Source organism: Sinocyclocheilus rhinocerous, unplaced genomic scaffold (genome assembly GCF_001515625.1).
Source record: "Sinocyclocheilus rhinocerous isolate Xijiao unplaced genomic scaffold, SAMN03320098_v1.1 scaffold437, whole genome shotgun sequence".
NCBI lineage: Eukaryota > Metazoa > Chordata > Actinopteri > Cypriniformes > Cyprinidae > Sinocyclocheilus > Sinocyclocheilus rhinocerous.
The window spans coordinates 253,285-280,990 of NW_015633198.1; the positions used below are offsets into that span (position 1 = coordinate 253,285).

Below are 27,706 nucleotides of genomic sequence, written 5' to 3' on the forward strand. Positions count from 1 at the left end.
GGGTGTTCATCATAACTGTCTGCTCTTTGCCAAAGTTATAATAGAAGCTGATACTGGAGCAGTTTTCCTAGTGGCCTGTATTAGTGCAAAACAATAGCCTGTGCTTTGTGCTTTCTAAAATACTAATGTTCACCATGCTGCTCTATAGTGGCCGCTGAAAGCATTTAGATACTTATCTACAGTATCAACAAGGCAAGTCTCATTTATTTTTAAGGACAGCACAAGCAAACTTTTCAAACAAGATGTTTGTTAGATTCAATGTTTTGATGTCAGATATTTTAAATAAAAAAACTACAGTATCTGGACACTTAAGTCACAAAAAAATCTGTATTTTATTGCATCAATAAAAAAAATATGAAAACAAGTTGCATCTCCAAACAAATACTACTTATAGGCTTTTCTGAGAACTAGCTTCTTTCCTGAGCCCCTTGTGCAGTGACTTGTAACTTGCTTTCTAACACTGATGACAGTGTTAAATCATTGAGCAACACTTCATTCATGATCCAGAATGAAGCTGCAGGCCTACATTAGTCTGGAAATCATTGTTTCATTCTTATTTATCCAATATACTGCACTTTTCAGTCTTCCTCTAGGGGCAGTAAAAGCATATTGCAGCCCAGCTGCAAGTCCAAAACAGTCACTGACAGTGACCAATAGTAAGTAAAGCTTTATTGATATAGCACCTTTTTAAAAACTGTTCACAAAGTGCTTTACAGAATACATGTGTGCAGTCAATTAATCCTGGTATTCATAAGCTGGAGTTTCACACTGTACATAATCCTAACCCCTGGGTTCATGATCGTGCATATTTGTCAGTGTCATTGATTGGACAAATGCAGCTTGCAGCCTGTTTACATAACGGCTCTAGCACTGCGATCCTTCATATTATATATTGCCGACTGTAATATCACTTTTTTTCTGAATGGACTTTTCAATTGACTATGAAGGTAAGAATAAAACAGTCTCTTCTTTACTCCAATTTGCATGTTTTCTGTGACCATTTAAACGCTGAAACCACTGCTTATACAGTACGAGTAATGGCTTCAAAAAATTAAGATTTGTCATCACAATTAAAAAAAAAACTATATATAGTAGAAAACATTTATTTTAAACACTATACAACACTATAAATATTATTGTATTTTTGATCAAGTAGATGTTTTGGTAAAAACAATATAAAAATATAAAAAAGAAAAAAATATCTAGACAAATTCAAAACTACTAACATACACAGTAAAATAAAAAAATAAAAACAGACATTGATAATTTCATTTAGCCAGGATACTGAAGTCATCAAAAGTAACAGCAAGTACATTCTTACAAAAAAAAAATCAATTTTAAATAAGTGCTATTAGTTTGAGCATTCTTTTTATCAAAAAAATCCTATATATGATTTTTTTTATATATATGTATGTATGTGTATGTATATACACTACCGGTCAAAAGTTTGGGATCAGAACGATTTTTTATGTTTTTAAAGGAGTTTCTTCTGCTCATCAAAGCTGCAATTATTTGATTAAAAATACAGGAAAAAATTTAATATTGTGAAATATTATTATGATGTAAAATAGCATTTTTCTATTTGAATATACATTAAAATTTAATTTATTCCTGTGATGCGCAGCTGTATTTTCAGCATCATTACTCCAGTCTTCAGTGTCACATGATCTTCAGAAATCATTCTAATATGCTGATTTATTATCAGTGTTGAAACTGTTGCTGCTTCATATTTTTTGGAACCTGTGATACTTTTTTTTCAGGATTCTTTGATGAATAAAAAGTTAAAAAGAAGAGCATTTATTTAAAATAGAAATCTTTTCTAACAATATACACACTATACATTTTTTATATACGCTATAAACATATACAGTACATACATTTTTATTCTTTCTTTTTTTGAAAGAAATTACAACTTTTATTCAGCAAGGATGTGTTAAATTGTTAAGAAGTGATAGCAAAGATTTATATTGTTAGAAAATATTTATATTTTGAATAAGTGCTGTTCTTTTTAACTTTTTATTCATCAAATAATCCTGAAAAAAGTATCACAGGTTCCAAAAAAATATGAAGCAGCACAACTAATAATCAGAAATGTTTTGCGAGTATAGCAAATCAGCATATTAAAATGATTTCTGAAGGATCATGTGACACTGAAGACTGGAGTAATGATGCTGAAAATTCAGCTTTGATCACAGAAATAAATTACTTTTTTTAATATATATTTACATAGAAAACATCTTAGCATTCAACAATGTGCTGTTTTACTGTATTTCTAATCAAATAATTGCAGCCTTGGTGAACATAACGAACTTCTTTCAGAACATAAAAAAAATCTTATCAACCCTGAACTTTGCCCCTGAACAGCAGCATATCTCTCGCTATGTAAACCTGTTTTTAATCAATTAATTTTCATTGTATGGACCATGGTTTGGATTTTGAAAATTCTAATTTCTTCCTAACTAGTTTATCAGAGGTTAAGTTTGTCTCTGTGTGTGTGTGCGCGTGAGTGTGAGTGAGTGAGTGTGTGTGAGTGTGAGTGTGAGTGTGATTGTGTGTGTGTGTGTGTGTGTGTGTGTGTGTGAGCACGAGCGTGATATGCATGATATCATGATGCTGTTCGCCGGACATCTGTTGCATGATGGGCCTCTCGGGACGGAGCCTCTGCCGTCCCGCCAACACTAATTGAGAGTGACACATCCTCCCGCTTCAGCGTGATAACGGCCTTTGTGTTTGTGTGCCATTATTGTGAAGAGCGTCAGACCATGTTAAGGTCAACGTGTGTCACTATGAACTCCATCCTGTCAATGCAAAGAAATAAACCAGCACACGTCTTCTGATTAGTGGCGTTTACATCGCTGTTCATCACTATTACTGTTGCTTTTACTGAGAGTTTGAGCAAGACTTGAGCAAGAATGGCATTGACTTTCATTTCAATTCTCTTTGTATAGAGCTAAAGCATTACTAATAGCAGCTGCTTAAATTAGGTTGTGGGTTGGTAGCTGGTAAGATGCAGGTTTTTGCATTGAAATATAGTGCTAGTAAATTAGCAGCTTTGTGTTCAGATGCGGCATCAGTTTGAAAAACAAGGGCATCTGTTTTGTGTTGTCATTCATCATCTTTTCCAATCGTTTTGTTGCATCAGATGTGTAATGTCGAGCATGTGGAGCTGATCCTGCTTTAGCTCTGACACATCGGTCTGAAAGGCTTCTGCCCAGCCCGTCTTTTCTGTGCATGATCGCTTGTCAGATGTTCTGCATGGAGCATGTTTGAATGTTGGTGTGATCAGGGTAAATTGCATGATGCACTGCAGCAAAGAAAGCTCATGCAATAGATGTTTTTTGTAGCGTGTTGTTTGTGTGCTCTATCTTTGGGTTGCTTTGTTGACGAGATGCTGTTTGTGTTCGCTAACAAGAATTCCCAGAATCAGCCGTCTCTTCCAACTCATGACGACTCGGGTATAATCTAATAATATAACCGCAGTCGCTTGTTTTGGCTTCCGCTGACAATGTCACATTTGTATTTCGTGCTTATGGAAAATGATGTCCCTAACGAGGCTTTGTGTCTTTAATCCTTTAATTCGATACTTTTTTTAAAAACAATATCACAACATAATGAATCAGAAGAAATCTGCTGAAATCTCTTTTCCCTGAACACTCAACATCGTCTTTCAGTCAGTCTGCACATACGTTGACCAATAAAAAATAATCACAGATAAAATACAGGAAGGCTTTGTGTATAAACAGTGGCTGGTTGCATAAACTGCTTAGACTAGTCTTACAAGAGTGTCATCTGATTTTGGTTATACTTTTTTTTAAATGCTTTGAAAAACGCAAGACTGATGACCCCTTGGCTGACTTCTAATTGATCGAAATAGTTCCTAAGTTCCCTTTCAGTCGGTTACTCTCAACGTCACGTCGGATGACCGACGAAATTGGGGATCTCGCTTAGAGAGACCAATCTACTTCGAGTGTAAACTAAACGAGCCAATGCACATGGAACGAGGGTTACCATACGTAACCGAGACGTTCTTAACATAGCAACCTTATGTATACAGATGGTCGCAGGTGTAAGACTGATAAACTAGTAAAATAGGATGATGGTCAATGTTATGGGAATTAAATAAAATAGAACTTTATATTGATTTGTAAAGCCACCCTTTGTCCATTCAGTGCTTTTGTAATGCGTAAATTTGTAATGTGTCTCTAAAGGATCTCCATTCATGTGTTCAAATGTTGATAGATGTGATTGAATTTATTTGGATATCATGTAATTAGATTCTTTAGAAATATTACCAGTCCTGAAATTTTGTGTCAGACTTTAAGTTTTACTTTATTTTAAGGTGTCCGTGTTACAGTGTAATACATTTAAGTACTGAGTAATATTAATTAACTACATATGGTTAGGGTTTGGCTTAGGGTTACTTGCATGTGATTATGCATAATGTATAGTTGTTATAATAGTAAGTGCATGCAATATGTGTAACAAGGACACTGTAAAATAAAGTGTTACCCAGATTTATTTATAGGTCGAACAGAAAGCACTTTTGCACCCAAAGATAAGGGCCTTTCGCACCGCGGGAACCTTTTCATAGTACCAGAACTACAATCCTGATGTTTTTGGCAGACCGATCTGAAGAGAGTCGACAAGTTACAGACACCCAAACCTGAACCTCTTTTAGTGATATGCAAATTTTAGAAACCTGAAATCTGCCGCAGGCATCTGGCTGACAAGTGTTTTCTAATTCTGGTCCCAAAGACAGTCCTTTTTCATTTCCCAAGAATCATGGCTTTTCTCTGCAGAAATGGGGTTTAAAAGACAATTCACATTCAGTGGTATTATCAGCTCAGCTTCTCGGATGAAAGCTAAATTTGAACTTTACAAGAATTTGTTTTGTAATTGATTCATTTTACCATGTTAATGGGGTTATTATCCTATGTACTGCTGTGAAGTGGTTTTGAAACTATCTGTATTATGTAAAGCTGTATGTAAATAAATGTGACTATACTTGAACCCATTTTGCCTGGTATTGCTAGATGGCAGATCCCAGATGCTGTCAACCAGTTCACTCAGGTTCTTGTCCACATATCTGCATCTGGTTAGCGTTCTATTGATCCTGTGAGATCGAGATTACTTCTGACCCTCTAATTAACCTCCTAATCCTCCGTCCTGCCCTGTTCACAGCCCTGCTGGTCTTTAGGGTTAGGAGTTAAGCAGGGGTGGCAACCCTTTTGACACTAAGTGTCATTTTCAGTTTTTCTCCTAAACCCCTGCTTGCAAGGATCATCGCCTTGTTGACAAAGTATTGTTTCCAACAATGTGTGACATATGGCTGTAGATGCATATTTCTTTGGTAAGACTAATTCTGTTTTAAATTCAACTGGGTCCTGCAGGTTTTGCAGTGCAGTCAAACTTGATCAACTCTGCATGGTTGAAACTCATCTGAATTGCAGCTATTAGTGCAATAGATTTGTTTGGTTGAGTTGGGTTGGAGGATTTGATTGCCTTTATGGAGCTCATTAGAGAGGATATTTAGAAAACATCACTTGATTAACTTATATGGAAAGTATTTCATAACTGTGTAATTTATCCTTGGTTAAGTCTGTGTGTGCCGAGTCAAACTACACTCTTGAAAATAAAGGTGCTTGAAAGGTTCTTCACAGCGATGCCATCGAAGAACCAGTTTTGGTTCCACAAAGAACCATTCAGTCAAAGAACCATCTCTTTCTTACCTTTTTATAATCTGAAGAACCTTCTTTTGCCACAAAGAACCTTTTGTGAAACAGTTAAAGGTTCTTTATGGAACCATTTAGACAAAAAGGTTCTTCTATGGCATCTTGAAGCACCTTTATTTTTAAGAGTGTATCTTAATCTGTATCAAAGCTTGTGGATGCCACTGAGACAGGCTTGAGGACTGATGCTTTTAGTGTCGCTGCTTATTTGCATAAAGTTGAAGAATTCTGAACTTTTGTCGCTTGACTCGCATCGCTTGACACGCCCACATTCCGTCGCCAATGGTCACTGTCGCTCGTGTCGCCGGAAGTCGCCAGCTCTCCATTGAAAATGAATGGGATTATGTCGCTCTGTCGCTGTGTGTCGCTGGCGGTGTGAACAGGTTCTTAAGAGCAATCGTAGGCCGGAGCATCGGTGTGTGTGATGAATCTGTTGTAATTCATATGTCTGCCTGCTAAGTGCAAAACTATATGCGCTCAGTACGCTTAAAATTATAAAACTGATGTGAGCATAATAAATTTTTTTGTATCACTAATATAACTGGAAGCGGCTGTTATTTAAACATTCTTACAATAAATAATGTGGTTGACAGAGCGAGCAAGCCTGTGGCATTAGCACATGTAAGACCATCCACCTTTTTCCTAACGAACCGACTGCTTTTTAAATAATGGGAGACACTTCCAGTTTTGGGGAAGTTCCACTCAAAAAGACTGCAACAAATCATTTCAAATCATAAGATTGCGCTACACATATAATCCTTATCCATCATTTTGACTGAATGGGCTGTAAATTTTCATTAATTTTCTGTTTTCAGAAGTGTGGAGAATAACTTTACCTGTATATTAATGTGACGTGATATAACAACGATATCTATAGAATGCATTATTTTCCTCCTGATTATTTTCATGTTTCCTTTGTATTCCGCTGTATAGGTAAATGAAAAAAAGACAATATGTACTGTGCATTCTTGGTCTGCTCTCCCGATTGAATTTACAATATAAACCATGAATGATTCCCTGGAATGCACTAAGAAGCTTTCTTTTTTCTCCCCAAATCCTCACGTCTCTTTCCAGGTTTGTTTTCACACGGATGCTGCAAAATGTAATTGTTAGGAAATACAGACATATATTACTATAATGATATTTCACACATCCGCAATTTTGCTGCGGATAGGATCTTTAGGAGTTATTCGTGATATGTTAGTGAAAGTAATCTGTTAATGCGTTTACACTTTCAAATTTCCTTTTAATGATCGATGGTTGAAGGGTGAGTAAAATAATGTCACCTCATTGCACCCAGTTTTTGAAAATGCTTATTATTGCGTTCAAAGAGCGAACCTTTTGCTGATTGTTTGTTACGCCCATAATTTGCGCAAAGCGTAGGAAAAAGATGGATAATAAGATCAGACAAATTTTTGGCGAAACAGTGTGATTTTTTGTTTAATTATTTATTTATTGCAAAATTGCTCTGTAATTAACTCAATGTGACAAGCTCTAATCATTAGAGATTAAAGTATACATGCAGCGCTGCTTAAGATTTAGGGTAATATGAGGTAACTCATAAGGCAGCCTCATTTTGAAACAGTCCTAATGCTGAAAATGTGCTTGTTATGCCTTAAAATGCTGTCTAGGAAGACAAATCTCAGCTGAGATTTGGAAAAGAGCTTATTGTTGTGGCAATACATGTATTGGCCACACTTTATTTTTAGGTCCAATTCTCGCTATTAACAAACCATTAACAATGATTTGCTCTGAACAGTGGCTGAATTATGTCTAGATCAGTGACCATATTGATCAGTTATGTCTAGATCACTAATAGTATTGATCAAGGCCTCTTGCCATGACAGCTTGTAGCGTGGCTTCTCTTGTAAATCACATCGAGTCATCACGAGTCCCTCGCTGTGGGTCTTTTGTCTTTGTGCTGTTGGGAGTCACCGGCGAGTCTTGTAGGGATGAGAGCGTATTGTTTTGGTCTTTCCCTCAGGTCACCCTGGCCGTGTGTTGAAGGTGGCCTCAGCGAAGCTCTCTGCTCAGGTAACGCTGGGGACATCTGGCTCAGGAAGCCATGTCAACCCAGGCCCTATCCCCAGTGCTGTGAGGGCCACCATCCGAAAACTCAACATGACCAGCCTTGAACCCCGGGACCTCAAGTGATCGATCCCGGAGGGAATAAATTGGTGGAAAACACGCTAGTCGGTGCATAATCACTCAGACCTGACAAACTGAACACACAGTTCCTACATAAACCAGCGAACCGTGTACTGAGACTCAGAGAGTGAGCGGTAGGGTTACGGAGGTGTTGTTGATTATTGGGTAACTTTGGGATCTCCAGTGGTCTGTGATGGATCAGTCATCTTTTTGAGGAGGTTTTGAGGAGGCTGCGGTTGGGACTGTGAGAGGACGTTTCTTCCTTAAATCTAGGTTGAGTTATTTTTGGTAAGTTTGTCATTTTTCTTCTTCTGTAAGATTTTACGTTATGTTAACTGCAGTCCAAAGTAACAGTATGTGTTTGTTTTAAACCTGTTCTGATGTATTGGGTTTGGATGTTGAGGGGTAACATCTGCAATGTCAAGAACATCACCAGTCCTGGATATTTTAATTACTGGGCATAGAAATCCTTTACAGTTGGATAATGAGCGTATGCAATTAGGTGGAAATGGCCAAAGTGGCGAAGGGCTGTCAAAGGGCACAGGCTCTAATCCAGAACGCTAGATGTTTAATGCAGTTCACCTATCATGATCTAGAGCACTTTAACCATTTGCGCCTAAAAATAATAATTAAGCAAATCAATAAAGCATTGATGGTCCAATTCTCGGTATTAACAAACCATTAACTATGACTTTTGCCTCAATAAACTCCTCTAATTTGCTGCTTATTAATAGTTAGTAAGGTAGTTGTTAAGTTTAGGATTAGGGGTGTAGAATATGGTCATGCAGAACATGTGCTTTATAAGCACTAATAAACAGCTGATATGTTAACAATAGGCATGCTAATAAGCAGCTTGTTAATAGTGAGAATTGTTCCCTATACTAAAGTGTTACCAGCTTTTAAAGATTCCTAATCTGAAAACGATTTCTTAGATGTGTTTTGTGGTATTCTATATCATAGTATAAATCACATATACTGAAAATATATCTTGTAAATATTTGGAGGTTGGGTTTTTTTGTTTGTTTGTTTGTTGAAGCACAGAGCAGAGACAGATTGTTCAGATGTGTGCTAATGTGTCTGAATGTTGTTTTTGGCGGTTGAAGTCTTTATGAAATCCCTGTGAAGATTAGGCTTATGTGAGATGGTCACCTCATCAAAAAGTTAAACTGGTATCAGGCTGTGTTGTGGAGGGGCTTTGCCTCAGGAGCCCTTGCTAAAAACAGCTGTTACCTGCGGCTCACTTTGGCTGTCTTAACTCTCAGCCTCATAGCCCAGTTTCCACCACAGAGTTCGTTTGATCTCAGGCACTGTTTTATTGTATATTCCTGAAGATTTATTTTTTAGTGACTTCAGTATTTTTACTGAAACTTCAGTATGTAGACAGTGACTGAAGCGAGGGAGAGTAAAAAATAAATTGTATTGCTGGCTGAATAAAATGTGTGGTGACAGTTATTTCATAATACGTTTCAATGTTACTTGTATTTATTTAAGGTTATATAGACGTTGCATTTGTATTACAGTTTAGATTACAAAAGAACGTTGTCCTAATTTGGTAACACTTTACAATAAGGTTCCATTTGTTAACATTAGTTAACTACATTAGTTAACATTAACACTGAAAAATACTTCTAAAGCATTTATTAATCTTTATTTTAACATTTACTAATACATTATTAAAATCAAAAGTTGTATCTTATTAATGTTATTCGGTGGACCTGTGCTAATGAACAGTTGTATTTTTATTAACTAACTTTATCAAATAAAAATAAATACTGTAATGCATTGCTTATTGTCAGTTAATGTTAATTAATGCATTAAATATAGTTAACAAATGGAACCTTACTGTAAAGTGTTACTCCTAATTTTTTCAGATGAAAAATATGGGTAACACTTTATTTTAAGGTGTCCTTGTTACACGTCACATGTACTTACTATTATAATAACAATAAATGGTAACACTTTATTTATGCATAATTACATGCAAGTAACCCTAAACCTAGCCCTACTCATATAGTAAGTACATGTAGTTAATTAATATTACTCAGTACTTAAATGTATAACTACACTGTAACCAGGACACCTTAAAATAAAGTGTAACCAAAATATGTAGATAAATGGCAGGCATACAGTGGTCTTCTAGTATACTTCCATTTGTAAGTGCACAACTATCAGCACATTTTGTTTGTTTGTATAAACAATAACATCTTCTGTGGTAATGCATTCTGATTCTGCAGACATCTTAGTGTGCATGTATAAAAGTGTGTTTTTCTATAGGACAGTAAATGGACTGATGGCAGGCCACATTTTATTAATTGCATGGTCATTTGCATGAAGTTATGCATCAGTAAATGCCGCCTATGTCTGAAACCCTCACGAGTCACTCCATTTAGGATTAGGCCAAATGACAATCAATATGACTGATCACAGCTTAAGACCAGCGCTTGAAGCACCTCATATCTGAAATCAATAAACTTCAGCTTTTTGGGATTGTGATTGTAATCTCATCGTTTTAGCCAGGCTGGGTCTGATGGCGACATTAGCATGGTCTGATCTGTTTGAAGGTGCGTCATGCACATGTATGACGGCCTTCCGTCCGAGGATGTGTCCCCCGGCTGTTCAACCTCTTGGATTTGTCCGGTGTCAGATTAGAGAGCGTGCTCAGAAATCTTCCACCCAATTTGGCAGGGCGAGGGGCGAGTGGGGCGGGTGGATTCTCCATATATAAGAGCCGGTGTCCTCCAGGCAATTTTCACGCAGTTTGCTTCACGACTTCATGTCGCCAATGCGACCGCCGATCGCATTCTGCTCAAGTGCATTGAGCTCAGACATTTCTGTCGCATTACCTTCAGATTTTTAATATTTTTGTGTGTGTGTGTGTGTGGTTGTGCCTTTGAAGATTTTCGTAATGAATTACTGCATGTCAGACATGTATGACATAGGCCACGGTGTGAGCGGGGGATATGCGGGGCCTCCCGGAGGTGAGTACTGCATGTACGCTGGAGAAGGGCCCGGTTTCGCTCGCTGTGAGCCGCAGCCGTTACACCACCATCCTCCCAGCATGGAGCAGGCCTGGCCGCCCAGCCAGCCCTATGGGTGGCCGTTCACTGGGGGCAACCCTGTGTTCAAGAGCGAGTTGTGCTCCATGGACGTGCCTCTCACTCACTACCACCAACCAGACTACTACTCCGACGGCAGGCCAGACTTCTCTCAGATGCAGTGGATGCAGGGGCCACACAGGAAAGGTATCGCAAGCTCTAGGAGAAGCATAGAGGTGCTGTTGGGTGCCAGAGTTTTGTCTTTTCTTGAGCTTATAATTGGCATGTTTTTAGGTGGTTTGCCTCTGTTACATGTGTAATAGTCTAATATCTCAGTCCAAAAATAATGTACTCAGCAATTATAGTCAGTAAGTTCTGTGTTTAAATGTGAGATCGGATTAAGTAAGATTTGAAGAGTTTATTTGCAAAAACAGATAACTCAGTTTTTTTTACCATTTTCAAAAAGCATGTTTTATTGTGTTGGTAAGCTGTATTTTTTAGTTGTTTTTAACCTAATCAAAATAAGCCAACTGCAGTTTGATTGAGATTAATTGGAATGCACAATGAAAAGGCGTGTTTTTTGAAAATGGTTAAAAACGGAGTTATCTGTTTTTGCAAATGAACTCTTCATTTCGATTTACAACTTTAAATGTAGTGTTTTATTGTCTGATGTTTGGGGATTGATGAGATGTACAGCAGTGGATGCTTTGCAAATGTGTCACTGCAGTCGATACTGAAGACAAGCTGAAGGAGCTTTTCTCAGGACTAACTTCATTTGTCCGAGACATTTTTCAAAGACATGGTGATTTGTTTTTGTAGGGGATGTGTGAAGCCAGTTTTCGTCAGATGGTCTAACCACATGTTTAGTTCATCGCATTAAAACTATCAGTAACATTGTTGAAAACACTGTGATTTTATTTGAAACTGAACAACTTGGCTTGACACTTGCTTTGATAACTTCATTCTAGTGCAATTATATGCAACAATTTTTAAGTGTGGCTTAAGAGTCTGAATAGTTTTTGCTGCCATTTTATGTCTGTGTTCTCTGTTATAGCCTTCATTTGTGCCACTCAGAAATATAAATCAGTGTTAGCAAGCAGTGTTGGGGAAAGTTGCTTTTAAAAGTAATGCATTACAATATTACGTTTCTCCACAAAAAATGTGTTACTTAGTAAGTTACTTTTTATGGGGGCTACTTTTTATACTTTTTATCTGGGCTGGGATTATTTTGTGGTTGTCTAAAGTCAATTTTGCTCATTAGTATGGTTGAATTGGATAATCGAAGACTTTGTTTAGCGTAATTGGATTAAATCCAAAAAGGATATTGGTGTCATTTAACATATTAGATTATTGCAGGTTTGCATCACATTCAGAGTTAGCATTTCACTGTTTCTATTTATTTAGAGGAATACTGAATCTGTTTGTGTGTGCTTGAGATTAGTAAATGCATGTTCACATTTAGTCTAGATCTAGTCTAAGGCCTCTGCACTAACTCCCGATTTCTCTCAACATGTGGACAGGAGAGCCATGTGTCAGTCAATACATGAGAAAACAAAGGCAAAACTTATTTGAAATAGTAACTCAGATGTTTTCTTGTGAATGTGTTTCTTTACTAGTAACTTGAAAATAGTAATCTGGTTTCGTAACTCGTGTTACTTGTAATGTGTTACCCCCAACACTGTTAGTATGTATTGGAAAAGCTTTTATTACAGTATAGTGAAGCTGCTGTCTTCTGGACTGAACTTGAAGAGACTGTGCTCTTTTAAAGACCTACTCGTGGAGCTACATTGTGTATTGTATTGATTTTCAGTGTAGGATGGAGGTTTGGGGTATTGTGTGTTGTATTGATTTGTAAGGACACAGACAGAGGAACAGAAGGTTTGAGCTCATGTCCTCTGACCTCCACCAAAGACTCATTGATCAGATTGATTTGTGAGCTGCTGCAAGCTGCCTAAACTTATGTGTGCCTTAAAACTTGTATTTCCTTGTGTTTCTGTCCCAATATAAAAGCATTCGGCTAAAATGATCTTTTTTCCTTTATTTTTTAGTTCTCATCTTTCTCACATTGCTCTATTTTCTCCTATACTTTTCTTTATTTGCACAGACTCTTAGTTTTAGTCACACTTTCTAAATGTAGCGGTTATAATTGAATCATTTTCCTGTTTGATGGTAAATTTAGAGTATCTTGAGTTTTTGTGTAGTTTTAAAACTTTGCAAACAATTTTATTAGTTCTCATGCAGATATTTTCAGGTTAAATTTGCTTATTTTATTGTAATGTGTTTCTGACTGTACCTGTAACTTCTTATAGGGTACATACCAAGTTACCTGGACAAGGATGAGCTGTGTGTTGTGTGTGGGGACAAAGCGACTGGTTATCATTACCGCTGCATTACCTGTGAGGGCTGCAAAGTGAGTGTTTCAGCTATAGAAAAGCACACTGCAAGAAAAAAAATCTGTAGAAAAATGGGTAACACTTTATTTCGATAGTCCACTTTAGACATTCTATTAACAGTAAGTAACTTTGCAACTACATGTCAACTAGCAGTTAGTAGAGTATTAGTAGACTGTCTGCTTAATATCTTCTAACACTTTCTTTGTCAACATTCTACTAACCCTAAACCTACCCTAACAGTCTACTCTGAGAATTAGTTGACATGTAGTTGACATGTAGTTACAAAGTTACTTATAGTTAATAGAATGTCTAAAGTGGACTATCGAAATAAAGTGTAACCGAAAAATGCACTGGTAATTTTCTGTTAAACTTACAGATATTTCCTAAACCCTAAAACACAACACAATGCAATGCATAATAAAAAAAAAACGTCTGTTAAAAATCAATACGGAAGATTCCTTCATATGAAAACAGTACACTGGATAAAAGTGTTTATTAAAAGTGCATTAAGTACACTATTTATTACATTAATTACACGCCACATGTATCACACTCTGTTTGAACTACTCCGTTATGATATTTCTAGGAAGGTTCATGCTTAGCAATTAAATGAATTCTTGTTTTTAAAGGGTTTTTTTCGACGCACAATTCAGAAGAACTTGAACCCGACATACGCATGCAAGTACGAGGGCAAGTGCGTCATTGACAAAGTCACGCGCAACCAGTGCCAAGAATGTCGCTTCAAGAAATGCGTCGCTGTCGGCATGGCAACAGACTGTGAGTAGCACACTTTCTGCAAATACAGGCACTTTACAGTCTCGGCAGCGGCCAGAAAGTTGATTTTGTGTTTGATTGGTAGATAAACAGACAGACACTATGTTTCCGTCCACCTATTTTTATGCACAATTTGGGATACCGTGTAAAAAATGCTGGATGGAAACGCCAAGATGTGCATAAATTCAAAAAATGTGCATAAAAAACTTATGCGCCTAACTAAGTCGGATAAATTTCTTATCCGATAACTACGACGAAAACACTTTTACCGAATAAATTCCTTAATGCGCACCAAAAATGCATTACATTTCAAATTTGCACCTAACATACCTGTACATACTAAATTGTCTATTTTGTATATTGTGTTTTTGCACATTGTCTGTTTTGTATATTTGTATATTATTCTTTTTATTATCTGTGTATTGTCTTGTCACTGTCATTCTGTCGCACTGTGGAGCTTCTGTCACTAAAACATATTCCTCGTATATGTAAACATACCTGGCAATAAAGCTCATTCTGATTCTGATTCTGAAAAAAGCATTTGAAATGCTAGTTTCGTCATTCTAAAATTCCGTCAAAGTGCTTCATTCTAATTAACACCCAGAACTGCGTTTCCAAACAGCAGGCTCCGAAAATAAGAAAACATGACCGCGTTTCGTCTCGTAATCAGAGGCGGACAGTAGTGAAGTGTTTTTACTCTGCTTTAAAAGTACTTTATCACTTTGAGTGTTTTTCTTCAGAAAACTTTACTTCACAACATTCCAAAGCATAATATTGTACTTTTTTACTGCACTACGTTTCATATTAAATATAATTTAATACTTAATTACATTAGAAATCTATTACTTTCTTTCATTTACTCAAGTAAAAGTAATTCAAAGATTTACTTGAGTACAAGTAAGTACTACATTTTTAATGTTCTTAAGTATTAAAGGTAAAACAAACAACAACTTTTAGTTATGAAATGTAGTGCAGTAAAAAGTACGGCATTATGCTTTGGAATGTAGTGAAGTAAAGTTTTCCAAAGAAAAACACTCTGATAAACTACTTTTTTATTTTTTTATTTACTTGAGTAAAGTAAAAATACTTCACTACAAAAAGGCATAAAAGCCCATCAAAATAACAAAAAAAAAAACTTCACTACTGTCCGCCTCTGCTCGTAATTTATTGTATTCAAAAATTATTATATGCAGTGCCTTCTCCTACTGCAGCTAATTTAATTTTTCTTCGTGATATTTAGCGCAAGTTAATCAGGAAGTGACGATTTTGTTCTCTTCAACTCACTAGATGGAAACGGTGCTGTATTCGCAAATGTTTTTCACGATATTCCCATTGTGCGTTTAATTCGAAACTTTTAGCTTTTGTGTGTTGCTGTTGTTGTTCCTCCAGTGGTGTTGGATGACAGCAAGCGTCTGGCCAAGCGGAAGCTGATCGAGGACAACCGCGAGCGGCGGCGGCGCGAGGAGCTGCAGAAGACTGTGTGGGAGCGACCCGAGCCCACGCAGGAGGAGTGGGAGCTCATCCGGGGCGTCACCGAGGCCCATATGGCCACAAACGCCCAAGGCAACCACTGGAAGCAGAAGCGCAAATTCCTGGTGAGAGGTCCCTTGCCTGACGAGCGCATCGCAGCGATGTTTCTTGTGTTTTAGGATGTTTCTTTGTTTTGGGTGGGATTCTGTTTTTTGTTTTACCCTACCACAACCCTAGATTCCCCAACCCTTCCCACACAATTCCCAAGCCCTTCCTCACCGCTGTTCCCAATGTTAATATGTCTATGTTTTTGTATCTCCTTGTAGAGTGGGGAGTGTTAGATGGACGCTGGAGTCTCTACCGCAAAGGCAGCAGCACTAACTTTAACGGAACACCTTTGTCCTTCTTTTCTCAAGCTCTGTTTCCTAAACCAAAACTGTTATCTCATGTTTGTTTTGTCTCTTCTGATCTTCTTCTCTCTGTCTTTCTCTAACCCAGTTTCTAATTGTTCTTGTGTTCTCTTGAATCGGACTCTCCTCTACAGATTGAAGTTCTGTTTGAGGACTCTTTTAACACCGCTGTGGGTTTCCATGAGACGCTTAGTTGCCTTCTTAAAATGCTTGCAATTGCGTTTCATCACTGTCAAATGTTTAATTTGGCCATTACGTTTACTTTACAGTTCTGCATGTTACAGCATTAAGATATAGTTGGTTCAATAGCTTTTCTGATTTGAAGTGTGTGTTTTCTAAACCACTAGAGGAACCAGATGCAATTGCAGTCTTTCTGTATGAGCAGCCAGACACAACAGCATAAGTTAATTTTTTAAAAATTGTGTTCGGTAACACTACAAGTTCAATTAAACTTCACTTACTCTATGCATTAGAAATAATGCATTAGAGTTGGCAAGTTCAATTAATTGCCGTCTGCTTCAAAACTCTTTGATTTGTTAACATTGCTCAAAAATGTTCTCGGAAGTCAATTTACAGTAAAAATGTATGTAAATATTGCTAATCACTATAGTATATTGGTCCATAATAATCCTTTTTGAATAACATTTTAAATATATAGCGAAAATGGACCTCATTCATGAAACACGTGACGCAGAATTAATTTTTGTGTTAATTGTTCATAAAACAATCTTACAGAAGTTTTTGCATTGAATTAAATGGTTTTAACAAACCTTATAGCCAGTGTTGGGAAGGTTACTTTGGAAATGTAATAGGTAAATGTAAATCTAAAAGTGTAACTATTTCAATTACTTTATTAAAATAATGTAACTAATTACTTTTTCTGAAACTGATTACAATTACATTTATTTTGTAATTAAATTACGTAATTTTGTTGCGTGTAACTACCGTATTGGCCCGAATATAAGACGACCCCCCTTTTTCCAGATGTACCTTTTGGAAAAAGGCTTTTTAAAAACCAAATACACTTTTTGATATACCATAAAAAAAAAACAGGTAGCCCATCTGAATTAGGACATTTAGGCTATCCATCTAATAGTAGCCTACCAAAATCTTATTAACAGTAGAAGTTAAATCTTACTGTAGTCTTCAAATCTGGGTACTGTCTTACGTTTTAAAATCACAAAGGGAGTTTGGTCCCATCAGGCTAACGTGACAGTCACGACTCATGCAGCTGTAAGGTTTTCTGCTTTTGTTTTTACTCGCGATCTTTACAACACGCATTACATTACGTATTTCATGGCACACTCGTTTTATATGTATTTGGCGCCACCTAGTGTTGTGGGTGTATTATTGACATGTCAAAGTCTAGACACTGAATATAAGACGACCGCGTTTTTTCAGATGTATTTCCAAGAAAAAAACATCGTCTTAAATTCGGGACAGTACGGTAGTTACTGCCCAACGCTGCTTAAAGCTTTCAATCATGCATGAAGCCCAGTGTCTGTTTGAACAGACTGTGAAGCCACTTCAGAATAGCATGAAATGTTTGTCAAAGGGCTAAAAATAACACAAAAAAAGCCAAAATCCCCTAGTCCTAATTTTCATACATTGTGTAGTAGAACATAAAATTAGTTTTCCTAAACCATTTCACAGTAAAAAATCAAAGACATCTCTGTGCAGTTATTCCGTGCGTAATGCAAGATTATTTTAAAGCCTGGAAATCCATGGAAACTCCACACAAACTTAATATCTCACTGTCACTTTCTGTCTGCACTCTCACCTGTCCAGTTTAAACTTGTTCTTTGTAGTTGACTTGACTCGGGTTCTTCATTGAAACTTCACGATCCCTGTTGATTGCTCAACAGGTCGAGGAAGCAATGCTACTTAATGAAATAACATGTAATTTATTCTGTACTTCTGACCAGAGTGCAGTGGGGGTGAAGGAAGCCAAGGTAAGAACCAGCAGAGCAAACACATTTATTTATGTTTTTATCCAAAAGAAACGCTCTCTCAAATTCTCAGCTGCTTCCATTTCTGTCACGATTTTTTTTTTCTTAAATAAATCAACTTGCTGAATGCTTAAGGCATTTGTTTGGCGTGTTTGTGTAGCTCTCTGCTCGCTGTGTCAGAATGAAGGTGTACACAGAAGAGGAAAGCTGAATAATTGACTAATGCCAAAGGGGAACATCAGGCTGGTTTTGTGCTGTACTCAGCTCCCAGTCTTCATTTGACCCTCAGTCTGGCTTTGTTTTTGTTTTGTTTTTGCTCTGTCTTTCACGTCACATTTTTCTGGTCAGAAGGGCACAAATCTTAAAAAAATAATAAAAATAACATTAAAATATCAGTGGATAACCCTAGTCAATAAGCTCCCCACAGAAGGAGATATCAAAGACGCTTCTCTGCTCTGATCTTCCTCTAGTTTAAGTTTCTCATCTTTCCTCTTTTCCCTCTTAATAACTGGGCTTCACTCTTGTTTCGATGATGTCTTGCTGTACTCTGGCCTTCTTCGTGCTTTAGAGGGGAATGAGGATTTGCTGTGTCACACCTTCGTCTCTGTGATTGTCCACTTCCTGTAAGTGCCTGTGTTACTGAGCTCGATGCCCCTCCCCTTCCTGTCGTTGCAGCCCGAGGACATCGGTTCTGCGCCCATCGTCAACGCACCAGAGGGGAGCAAAGTGGACATCGAAGCCTTCAGTCAGTTTACAAAAATTATCACCCCCGCCATCACTCGTGTTGTGGATTTTGCCAAAAAGCTGCCCATGTTCTGTGAGGTAAGAATGGCGTACCATGCATCAAACACAGGGAATGAAACTGAGCGGTTGGTCAATGTGGGTCGATGCACGGTGGCCGAGAGAGCTCAACACGCTGCAAATGAAAAAACACGTGCAAATTAAGAAAACATCTTCATCAGTTTGAAAACACGCGCGCGCTGCAATGCTCACAACACAACCAAACAAAGAGACCACTTCGGAAAGGTTTGAGGGAACCGCAAAGTGACGAACATGACTGGGACATGTTTATCAATGTTTGCTCTGAAAGCTGAGATTTTTGTTTATTTTAACATCCTGATCATACGATTCCTTAGCTGTTTTGTTTTTTTTGGGGGGGGGGATATTATTAGCCTAAATAAGCTGTCGAAATACACAATTACTGTAAATGTGAAACGTAAGCTGGCTAACTTACTTTTACAACTTCCTTTACAAAAATTAACCGTAGCCTGTGGTTTTACTATTAAAATTTATAAATACATTAATATTAGTGCTGTCAAACGATTAATCGTGATTAATCGCATCCAAAATAAAAGTTTTTGTTTACGATATGTGTGTACTGTGTATATTTATTATGTATATATAAACACACACACATACAGTATATATTTAAGAAAAATATGCTATGTTTATATATTAAATATATTTATATATAAGAATATAAATATATACATGTAAATATTTTCTAAATATATACATGCATGTGTGTGTATTTATATATACATAATAAATATACACAGTACACACATATATATCATGTAAACAAAAACTTTTATTTTGGATGCGATTAATCGCGACTAATCGTTTGACAGCACTGATTAATATATAAAAAATAAATAAAACAAAAAATGGTTACTATAGTTAAACCATGCACAAATTAACCACGGAGTTACTACACTAACCATACTTTTGGTATTTGTATATAACTGTGGTTATACAAATGGTAATAAATACGCCAAAAAAAACGTGGTTAATTTTCGTTTTGTTGTGGTCTGTGCTACTTGCGCATTTCTCTATTTGTTTGTGTTGTAAGTATTTGCAGTGTGTTTCTTTATTGGTTTGTGTTGTGCGCTGTCAAACTGATGAAGATGTTTTCTTGATTTGCTGTTTTCTGAAGTTGCAGCGCGTTGAGCTCTCTCGGCCACTGTATCGATGTGCTGTAAAACAGATTGATCAAAGCAAAAAATGCATCAAAGTGAGGAAATTAAATCATTTAAAGAAGAGATTACATGTTTGGATACACACCAGCACATGTGATGACTGATTAATGTGTAATGTGTGTCCTTGTTCAGCTGCCTTGTGAGGACCAGATCATTTTGCTGAAGGGCTGCTGTATGGAGATCATGTCTCTGCGAGCGGCGGTGCGATACGATCCCGAGAGCGAGACTCTGACGCTGAACGGGGAGATGGCCGTCACACGGGGCCAGCTCAAGAACGGGGGTCTGGGCGTGGTCTCCGACGCCATCTTTGACCTGGGCGTCTCGCTGTCCTCCTTCAACCTGGATGATTCGGAGGTGGCGCTGCTGCAAGCCGTGATTCTGCTTTCCTCCGGTCAGTGCCATCTTCACTTTCAATCAAATCATTCATTCTTTTTCTTGTCCATCATATTAGGGTAAAATATGTTCACACAATTACCAGCCCTTTTTAAATATAATTGCAAAAATCTCCATCTCTCTGCTCTTCTTCATGAGTTTCTTGTTCCAGTGAAAAGTTCTAAGAATGTTACATGGTCCAAAATTCCAAATGATGCAGGCAAATGTCAGTTGTCTGTGAATTCTATTTCCGCCGATGAATACAAAAATAGAAAAAAGGGAATTGCGACTTGTTTTCTCAGAATAGCATGATATAACCTTGTAATTGAGTTATAAATTCACAATTGCGAATTATACAATCAGAATTGCAGGATATAAAGACAGAATTGCTAGATACTGCTTAGAAAGTCAGAATTGTGATATAAACGTGCAATTGTGAAAAATTCTGACTTAATTTCTTACAATTCTGTCTTTTTTCTTGCAATAGAGCGTTTATACAGTATCTCACAATTATGACTTCTTTTCTCAGAATTGTGTGAAATAAACAGGCCATTGTGTATTATAAAGAAAAAAGTCAGGTTATATCTCAATTCTGACTTTATAACACACAATTATGAGTTTATATCTTTCAATTCTGAGAAAAAAATTCAGAATTTGCGAGATGTAAACTCGCAATTGAGAGAGAAAAAAACAAGTCTGAATTGTGAGATAAAAAGTCGCAATTACCTTTATTTTTATTCAGTGGCGGAAACCAGCTTTCATAGTTGTCTTCTTTGGATTTCTACTTACAAAATATTGGCTAATGGTAAATCGGGTTAAAGCACATTTACGTGGCACCTTCATAATCAAAACATGACCAAATTGCAATAAATATAAGAATATCTGATCTCACTTTATTTTAAGGTCCAATTATTAACAAACCATTAACTACAACGTTTGCCTCAATAAACTATTGATTTGCTGCTTATTAATAATTAGTAAGGTAGTTGTTAAGTTTAGGTATTGGGTATGATTAGGGATGTAGAATATGGTCATGCAGAATATGTGCTTTATAAGCACTAATAAACAGCTGATATGTTAATAATACTAGTTAATAGTGAGAATTGGTCCCTATTAGGGCTGCACGATAAATCGAAATGGAATCGAGATCGCGATTCGACAGAAGCTGTGATTGTCATGCGTATCTTTCAGTGAAGCACGGTTCTGTGATCAGCAGTAAATCTCCATCCAAAGGCCAGAGGGCGCTCTCGCGCTGAAACTCCAAATACGCCTCGCAGAAGAAACCCAGAAAATGCCTATCGCTGCAGCTGAATAAACCGAAGATTCAACTGCTTTCATTGATTCAACGTGACTAATAAACACACGACTACGGCAATATACGGTTTATCGGAGTTCTTATTATTATAATTTTCATTAAAATAAAGTATATTAATAATGCAATGCCTTTATCACTGCGATTTCAGAATCGCGCAATAAAATCGTCTGCGATTTTTTGGCGTAACTTGTCAGTGAACTACGGCTCTGTGTAGTAAATGCTGCTCCATCTGAAAGCACGTGATGATGATTTACTGCTGATTACAGAACCGGCATTACTATCAAAATGCGCATGACAATCGCATTCAATTAATCGTGCAGCCCTAGACCCTATGCTAAAGTGTTTCCGAATATCCTTATGCATGCAAATGCAGTCAGAGAGAGAAGCATGCATGTCTTAAAGAAGGATGTACTATAACTAAAACGGTGAAAAAATCTTATGAACTACTAGATCTGGTGAACCTCATAAAGCAGAGTCTTTGCTCTCCTTCATGAGCGATTAATGCCGGTGGTCAATGCTAGCCATGACTTCCACCAGGAGTCTGTTTAAAAGCTATTAGGCCAGCTGCAGCGGCTGTTCCTGAGTGCGATTACACAGGCCACTGAGGGGAAACCTCTTAATAACGCTATTAAAACAGGATTACACTTCAACTGAGAATGTCCCGATCAATAGGTAAAGACGTCAGTGCCCACGTCCAGTCCTGTACAGATCTGTTATCGATTCCTGTTTAAACAGATTGTCCAGTGAACCTGATCAATGACTATAGTGTCATTTTTTGATAATTAACTAGTGTCATAAAGGTCTTTTTGATTTTTTTTTTCCTTTTTCTTTTTTTGCATTAACACATGGAATGTTTCTAGTACTGTAACAAATCAGCTGTTATTGGTCATGCAAAAACTAATAATTGCTAGATTGCAATGGTCTCTTCTAATTCTACATGGATTTTTTTTCAAGTGTTGAATTTCTATAGCAGACTAGTGGCACAGATTTGCAGTCAGGCGAAGGCAACAGTTGTTTAGTATTTAAAATGTGGTTGTTTACTGGCCAAACTTCCCTCTTTTCTATGCCATTGAGGCTCATTATAGAATGTGCTGGATTCATTCATTTCAGTACCACTGAAAGCTGGCAGTCAACAGGGTTTTACAAACAGTAATTTTAGACTGGCTTTTTAAACTTTGTGTACAGAAATCTAGAGTTGCCTAATTTTTAATTCTTGCTGTCTTTCACCAGTTTTGGCCACATTTAAGCAGTGTTGGGAAGTTTACTTTGTAAATGTAATAGGTTACAAATTACAAGTTACCCTATTTAAAATGTAATATGTACTGTTACTATTTCAATTACCGTATTGTCCCGAATATAAGACGACCGCGTTTTTTCAGATGTATTTCCAAGAAAAAAATATCGTCTTATATTCGGGACAATACGGTACTTTATTGAAGTAATGTAACTGATTACATTTTATTACTTTTTGATTACTTTTTTACATTTCTGATGAATGGTTGAGACGTTTAATGCAGGCAGGTTTAACCTTACAGTAGTACTCAATAATGATTACTGTCAGATTTCTCAGAATCCTTCATCACAATTTTAAACCACAGCCACCACAAAATCAGACTTTAGCACCTCTTTTTACTTTTAGGTCATTCTGAGGTTAAATACAGATTTACAATCATAATCATAACAAGAAACAGTTCAATAGCTATGATACTGTTTTTAAAATCAAATGTTTGCATAGATATGACAGGAAACACTGGCATCTAACAATGCTATGGAAAAAAAAAACTGTTAGAGATAAAGCATATTCATAAACCCAAATAGGAAATAAAACAGTTATCGAGTAAGCATATTCTGTGTCCTAAACTCCTAAACATTGGTTACTTATATTTTAGAGCAGTCAATGCAATTTGGTAAAGAAATCAATTGTGTGTGTGTCTGTCTGTCTGTCTGTCTGTGTGTGTGTGTGTGCACGTTTTTGTGACAAATGAAGACATACATTTGTATAATGACAAAGGTATGACATAGGTATTACAAGGAGAAGGTGACTTTTCAGGACATTACCCCATGTCCCCACTTTTCAAAACGCATATAAATCACAGAATGGAGTTTATTGAAAATCTGAAATAGCACAAAGTTTCCTGTGAGGGGTAGGTTTAGGGGTAGGGTTGGTGAAGGGCAATAGAATATACGTGTGTGTGGTTCAGGTGTACCCTAAGTTATAGGGACAAAATGTCCCCACAACGATGGCAATATTCAAAATCCTTGTCTTTGTAGGGATATTGTTTGGTCCCCATGAGGAAACAAGCTTATAAATCATACAAAATTAAGTTTTGAAAATCTAAAAATGCAGAAAGTTCCCTGTGAGGCGTAGGTTTAGGGTAAGGCGATAGAAAATACAGTTTGTAGAGTATAAAAATCATTATACCTATGGAATGAACCCATAAAACCCAACCTGTGTGTGTGAAAATATTCAGATGTAACCCCCTTTGTAATTGTTAACATTTTCAAAAGTAACTACAATTTAATTACACATTTTTTCTCAGTAACTGTAACAGACTACAGTTGCATTTATTTTGTAATTAAATGACGTAATACTGTTACATGTAACTAGTTACTCCCTAACACTGCGTTTAAGTAGGACACGGTCAGTGCAAATTGTGATTAACACAAATTTTGTGGGCATATTTGCAGCATATTTACATGATTACATGAAGCGGGTGTTAAACGGTTAGTTCACCACAAAATTTTCATACATTTTTTCATTCAAATTTTCACATTTTTTTTATTCATCATTTACTCACCCTCATGTTGTAAGACTTTCTTCTGTCGAAAATAAAAAAATATATTTTGAGAAATGTGTTTTGTTTGTCCATACACTGGAAGATAATTCTGACTTTTGTGTGAACTACCCCTTTAAAACAACATGTAAATAAACGCTATCAGCAGGCTGGTCTTTACACATACTTTTCTTCTGGAAGTTGAATGACTCAAAATAGAATAGGAAAAATAATGATAAAATCACAAGGCATCACCTTCAAGCCCTTGCTTTATTTAAAGAGTTAGTTCACACAAAAATGAAAATCCTGTCATTAATTACTCACCCTCATGTCGTTCTAAACCCGTAAGACCTTCGTTCATCTTCAGAACACAAATTAAGATATTTCTGATGAAATCTGAGAGCTCTCTGATCCTCCCGTAGACAGCAAGGATCCTTACACGATCAAGGCTCAGAAACGTGGCAAGGACATCGTTAAAATAATCCATGTGACATCAGCGGTTCAATCGTAATTTTACAAAGCTACGAGAATACTTTTTGTGCGCAAAGAAAACAAAAAGAATGACTTTATTCAACAATTCGTCTCCTCCGTGTCACCTTATAGCGCCATTTTAGGAGAGTATCACATACGTAAACAACGTATGCAACACATGTACGCGGATACGTTAGTTTACGTTCAGATCAAAGCGTAAACAACATAAACAGCGTATGATGCAGCTGACACAGAACAGCATACGTTGTTTACGTATGTGATACTCTCCAAAATGGCGCTATAAGGTCATGCGGAGGAGACGAATTGTTGAATAAAGTCGTTATTTTTGTTTTCTTTGCGCACAAAAAGTATTCTCGTAGCTTCGTAATATTACGGTTGAACCACCGATGTCACATGGATTATTTTACCGATGTCCTTGCTACGTTTCTGAGCCTTGATCGTGTAAGGATCCTTGCTGTCTATGGGAGGGTCAGAGAGCTCTCAGAATTCATCAAAAATATCTTAATATCTTAAATCTTTAAATTGGAGGTCTTACGAGTTTAGAACGACATGAGGGTGAGTAATTAATGACAGAATCTCTCGAAATGCATCAAAAATATCTTAAATTGTGTTCCGAAGATGAACGGAGGTCTTACGGGTTTAGAACGACATGAGGGTGAGTAATCAATGACAGAATTTTCATTTTTGGGTGAACTATCCCTTTAAATGGTTTGAATGCATTTTGAAATCAAACTCAGCCGTCCTCTTTTCCCCTTTATTTCGCCGACAGATCGTCCAGGTTTGACGAGCGTAGAGCGGATAGAGCGCTGTCAGGAGGAGTTCCTCTTGGCCTTCGAACATTACATCAACTACCGCAAGCACAAGGTGGCTCACTTCTGGCCCAAGCTGCTGATGAAGGTGACAGACCTGCGCATGATCGGTGCCTGCCATGCCAGCCGCTTCCTGCACATGAAGGTGGAGTGTCCCACGGAGCTCTTTCCGCCCCTCTTCCTGGAAGTGTTCGAAGACTGACAGCCAACCAGTCAGGCCAAGCTGCTCCCACCAACACGACCTCCCTCAGACTCCATCTCCCTGTTCCCGGTCACATGACTCTGTTCCCGGTCACATGACTCTGTTCCCGGTCACATGACTCTGTTCTAGCACTACTGAGCGTCATTTCATTCCACAGTTTTAGGAGTAGCTCTCTGGCCTATTTTGAATGGAACCATTCCTTTTACAAAGCGGGTACATGTGAATAGCGTTACAGTTTTTTTCTTTCACTCTTTGTAAAAAGAAAAATCAGCTTTCTGTTACTCTAGTTTTTTTTTCCCAATGTTAAATTGTTTTGTTTCTGATCATAGTCTTTGATGCCACTTAACGGAGATGTATGAACTATGCATTCGGGTTTCGTGTCACACGTCAGGCCTCAGAAAGGAGACAAAGAACACCATACTGCGTAGGAGGACCGCAATGTTTGGTTTCCTTTCACGTCCCTTATCTGTTGGCCTAAAGGTCTTTTCATTCTCACATTAAGCCATAGATTGTTTATAGTTCTGATCCAAACCCTAAGTGAGCTGCCTACCTAGACAACATTTCAAGACCGAATAGGAACATCCTTATATTGAGACAAACGAGGGCTCTTGAATATCGCAATTGTGTTTTCTAGACAAGATCACTACATGGAAAGCAAATTGTGACTTGCCCCAGCAGGCACAGGGCATCAGTATAACGTCAGGTTGACGTCACATTTTGGTTGAGAATGAAAATCGTGTTGACGTTGACTTAACTTTATTTTGGTTACACAACCTAAAAACAACAAATATCACCGTCAGCTGATGTCGGTATTGAACATCAAATTAACATTTACATTAGACATTGAATTGACATTGAATTTTGGTCACCTGACATCGCAACCGAAATTTAACCAAATATCAGCGTCTTGTGACGTTGTGTGCCTGCAGGGAAATTTTCCTGCTGCTCTTGAGAGTGAAATCAGAGTAATATTACATCTTACTGCTCTTCACATTCATTTTATCGCTCTGTACTCTTGTGCATTTGTATCTCGTGTTTTCTCTGACATTTTAGGAGAAACATCTGGAAAATTTTTTAGAAACCCCTGAGAATTCCAGAAAGCAACCTCAGAGCAATAAAATGGTCATGTGAACAGTAGGCATAAAATTATACTGCCTTCTAATGTCAGGATTTTCAAAGTTTCTTTCACACTGTGTACACAACTGTTTTTTTAATTTGCTGGGTTCACACATTGCACAATATTTCATTAGGAAGAATCTCAAACAAAGCATATCATTTACTAAATGCATGCATGAGAAGTGATACAGAGAATGATCTCTCATTGGCTGTAGGTCGTCGCTGATGTCATTTCCAGTCAAAACATGCTGCAAGACTCAGAGGCTGCATTCCAGTTCATTTTTTATGCCCTTCACTCGCTAACTTCCCTCCGTCTCGTTCACTCGGATGTCATTGATTACGTTGCATGAGTGCCCACTTCTGGCGGGCTGAACTGGAACGTCCTAAACCCTTGATCACTTAAAATCCGCTATGGAGTTAGATTATTGTTTACATTTTTCTCCTTATTAATTTGTTTGGTGCAGCATTCTATACATATATTGGTATGCTTGGGCTGTTATAAATGTAAAAAAAAATGTCTATAGGTGTTTGGGGTGGGGATAAATTAAACGCGGTCTACGATGACGTCATAATCGTGTTGCATTATGGTCTGTGGAGCGGCCTGAAGTGTCAAAGCCACTAGAAGGCAAGCCTGCAACCATTAGCTGAAAAAGAGTAACGGCTAAAGCTAACGCTTCTGGTCTGGCAGTACGTGGGAAATGAAACCAGAGGCCATTTTTTTTTATGAATGAATGTCACT

At 37.3% G+C, this 27,706-nt stretch overlaps 1 protein-coding gene across 5 annotated transcripts in view; it reads left to right on the plus strand.

Annotated features, from left to right (window-relative positions):
* LOC107743925 (thyroid hormone receptor beta-like) overlaps positions 1 to 27,455 on the plus strand; it is a 120,381-nt gene extending 92,926 nt beyond the window's left edge. Inside the window, exons 1-8 of one of the 5 annotated variants that reach the window (XM_016557376.1) lie at positions 10,600 to 11,119; positions 13,222 to 13,322; positions 13,935 to 14,082; positions 15,469 to 15,674; positions 17,885 to 17,911; positions 18,584 to 18,730; positions 20,020 to 20,278; positions 25,610 to 27,455. In XM_016557376.1, coding sequence (XP_016412862.1) covers positions 10,783 to 11,119; positions 13,222 to 13,322; positions 13,935 to 14,082; positions 15,469 to 15,674; positions 17,885 to 17,911; positions 18,584 to 18,730; positions 20,020 to 20,278; positions 25,610 to 25,851 — 1,467 coding nt within the window. In that variant the 5' untranslated portion in view covers positions 10,600 to 10,782 and the 3' untranslated portion in view covers positions 25,852 to 27,455. Of the gene's footprint in view, positions 1 to 10,599; positions 11,120 to 13,221; positions 13,323 to 13,934; positions 14,083 to 15,468; positions 15,675 to 17,824; positions 17,912 to 18,583; positions 18,731 to 20,019; positions 20,279 to 25,609 lie in introns of those variants that run through there. The other 4 variants (XM_016557375.1, XM_016557378.1, XM_016557377.1 and 1 more) reach the window with 4 other exon arrangements.
* The last annotated feature ends 251 nt before the right edge of the window (positions 27,456 to 27,706 follow it).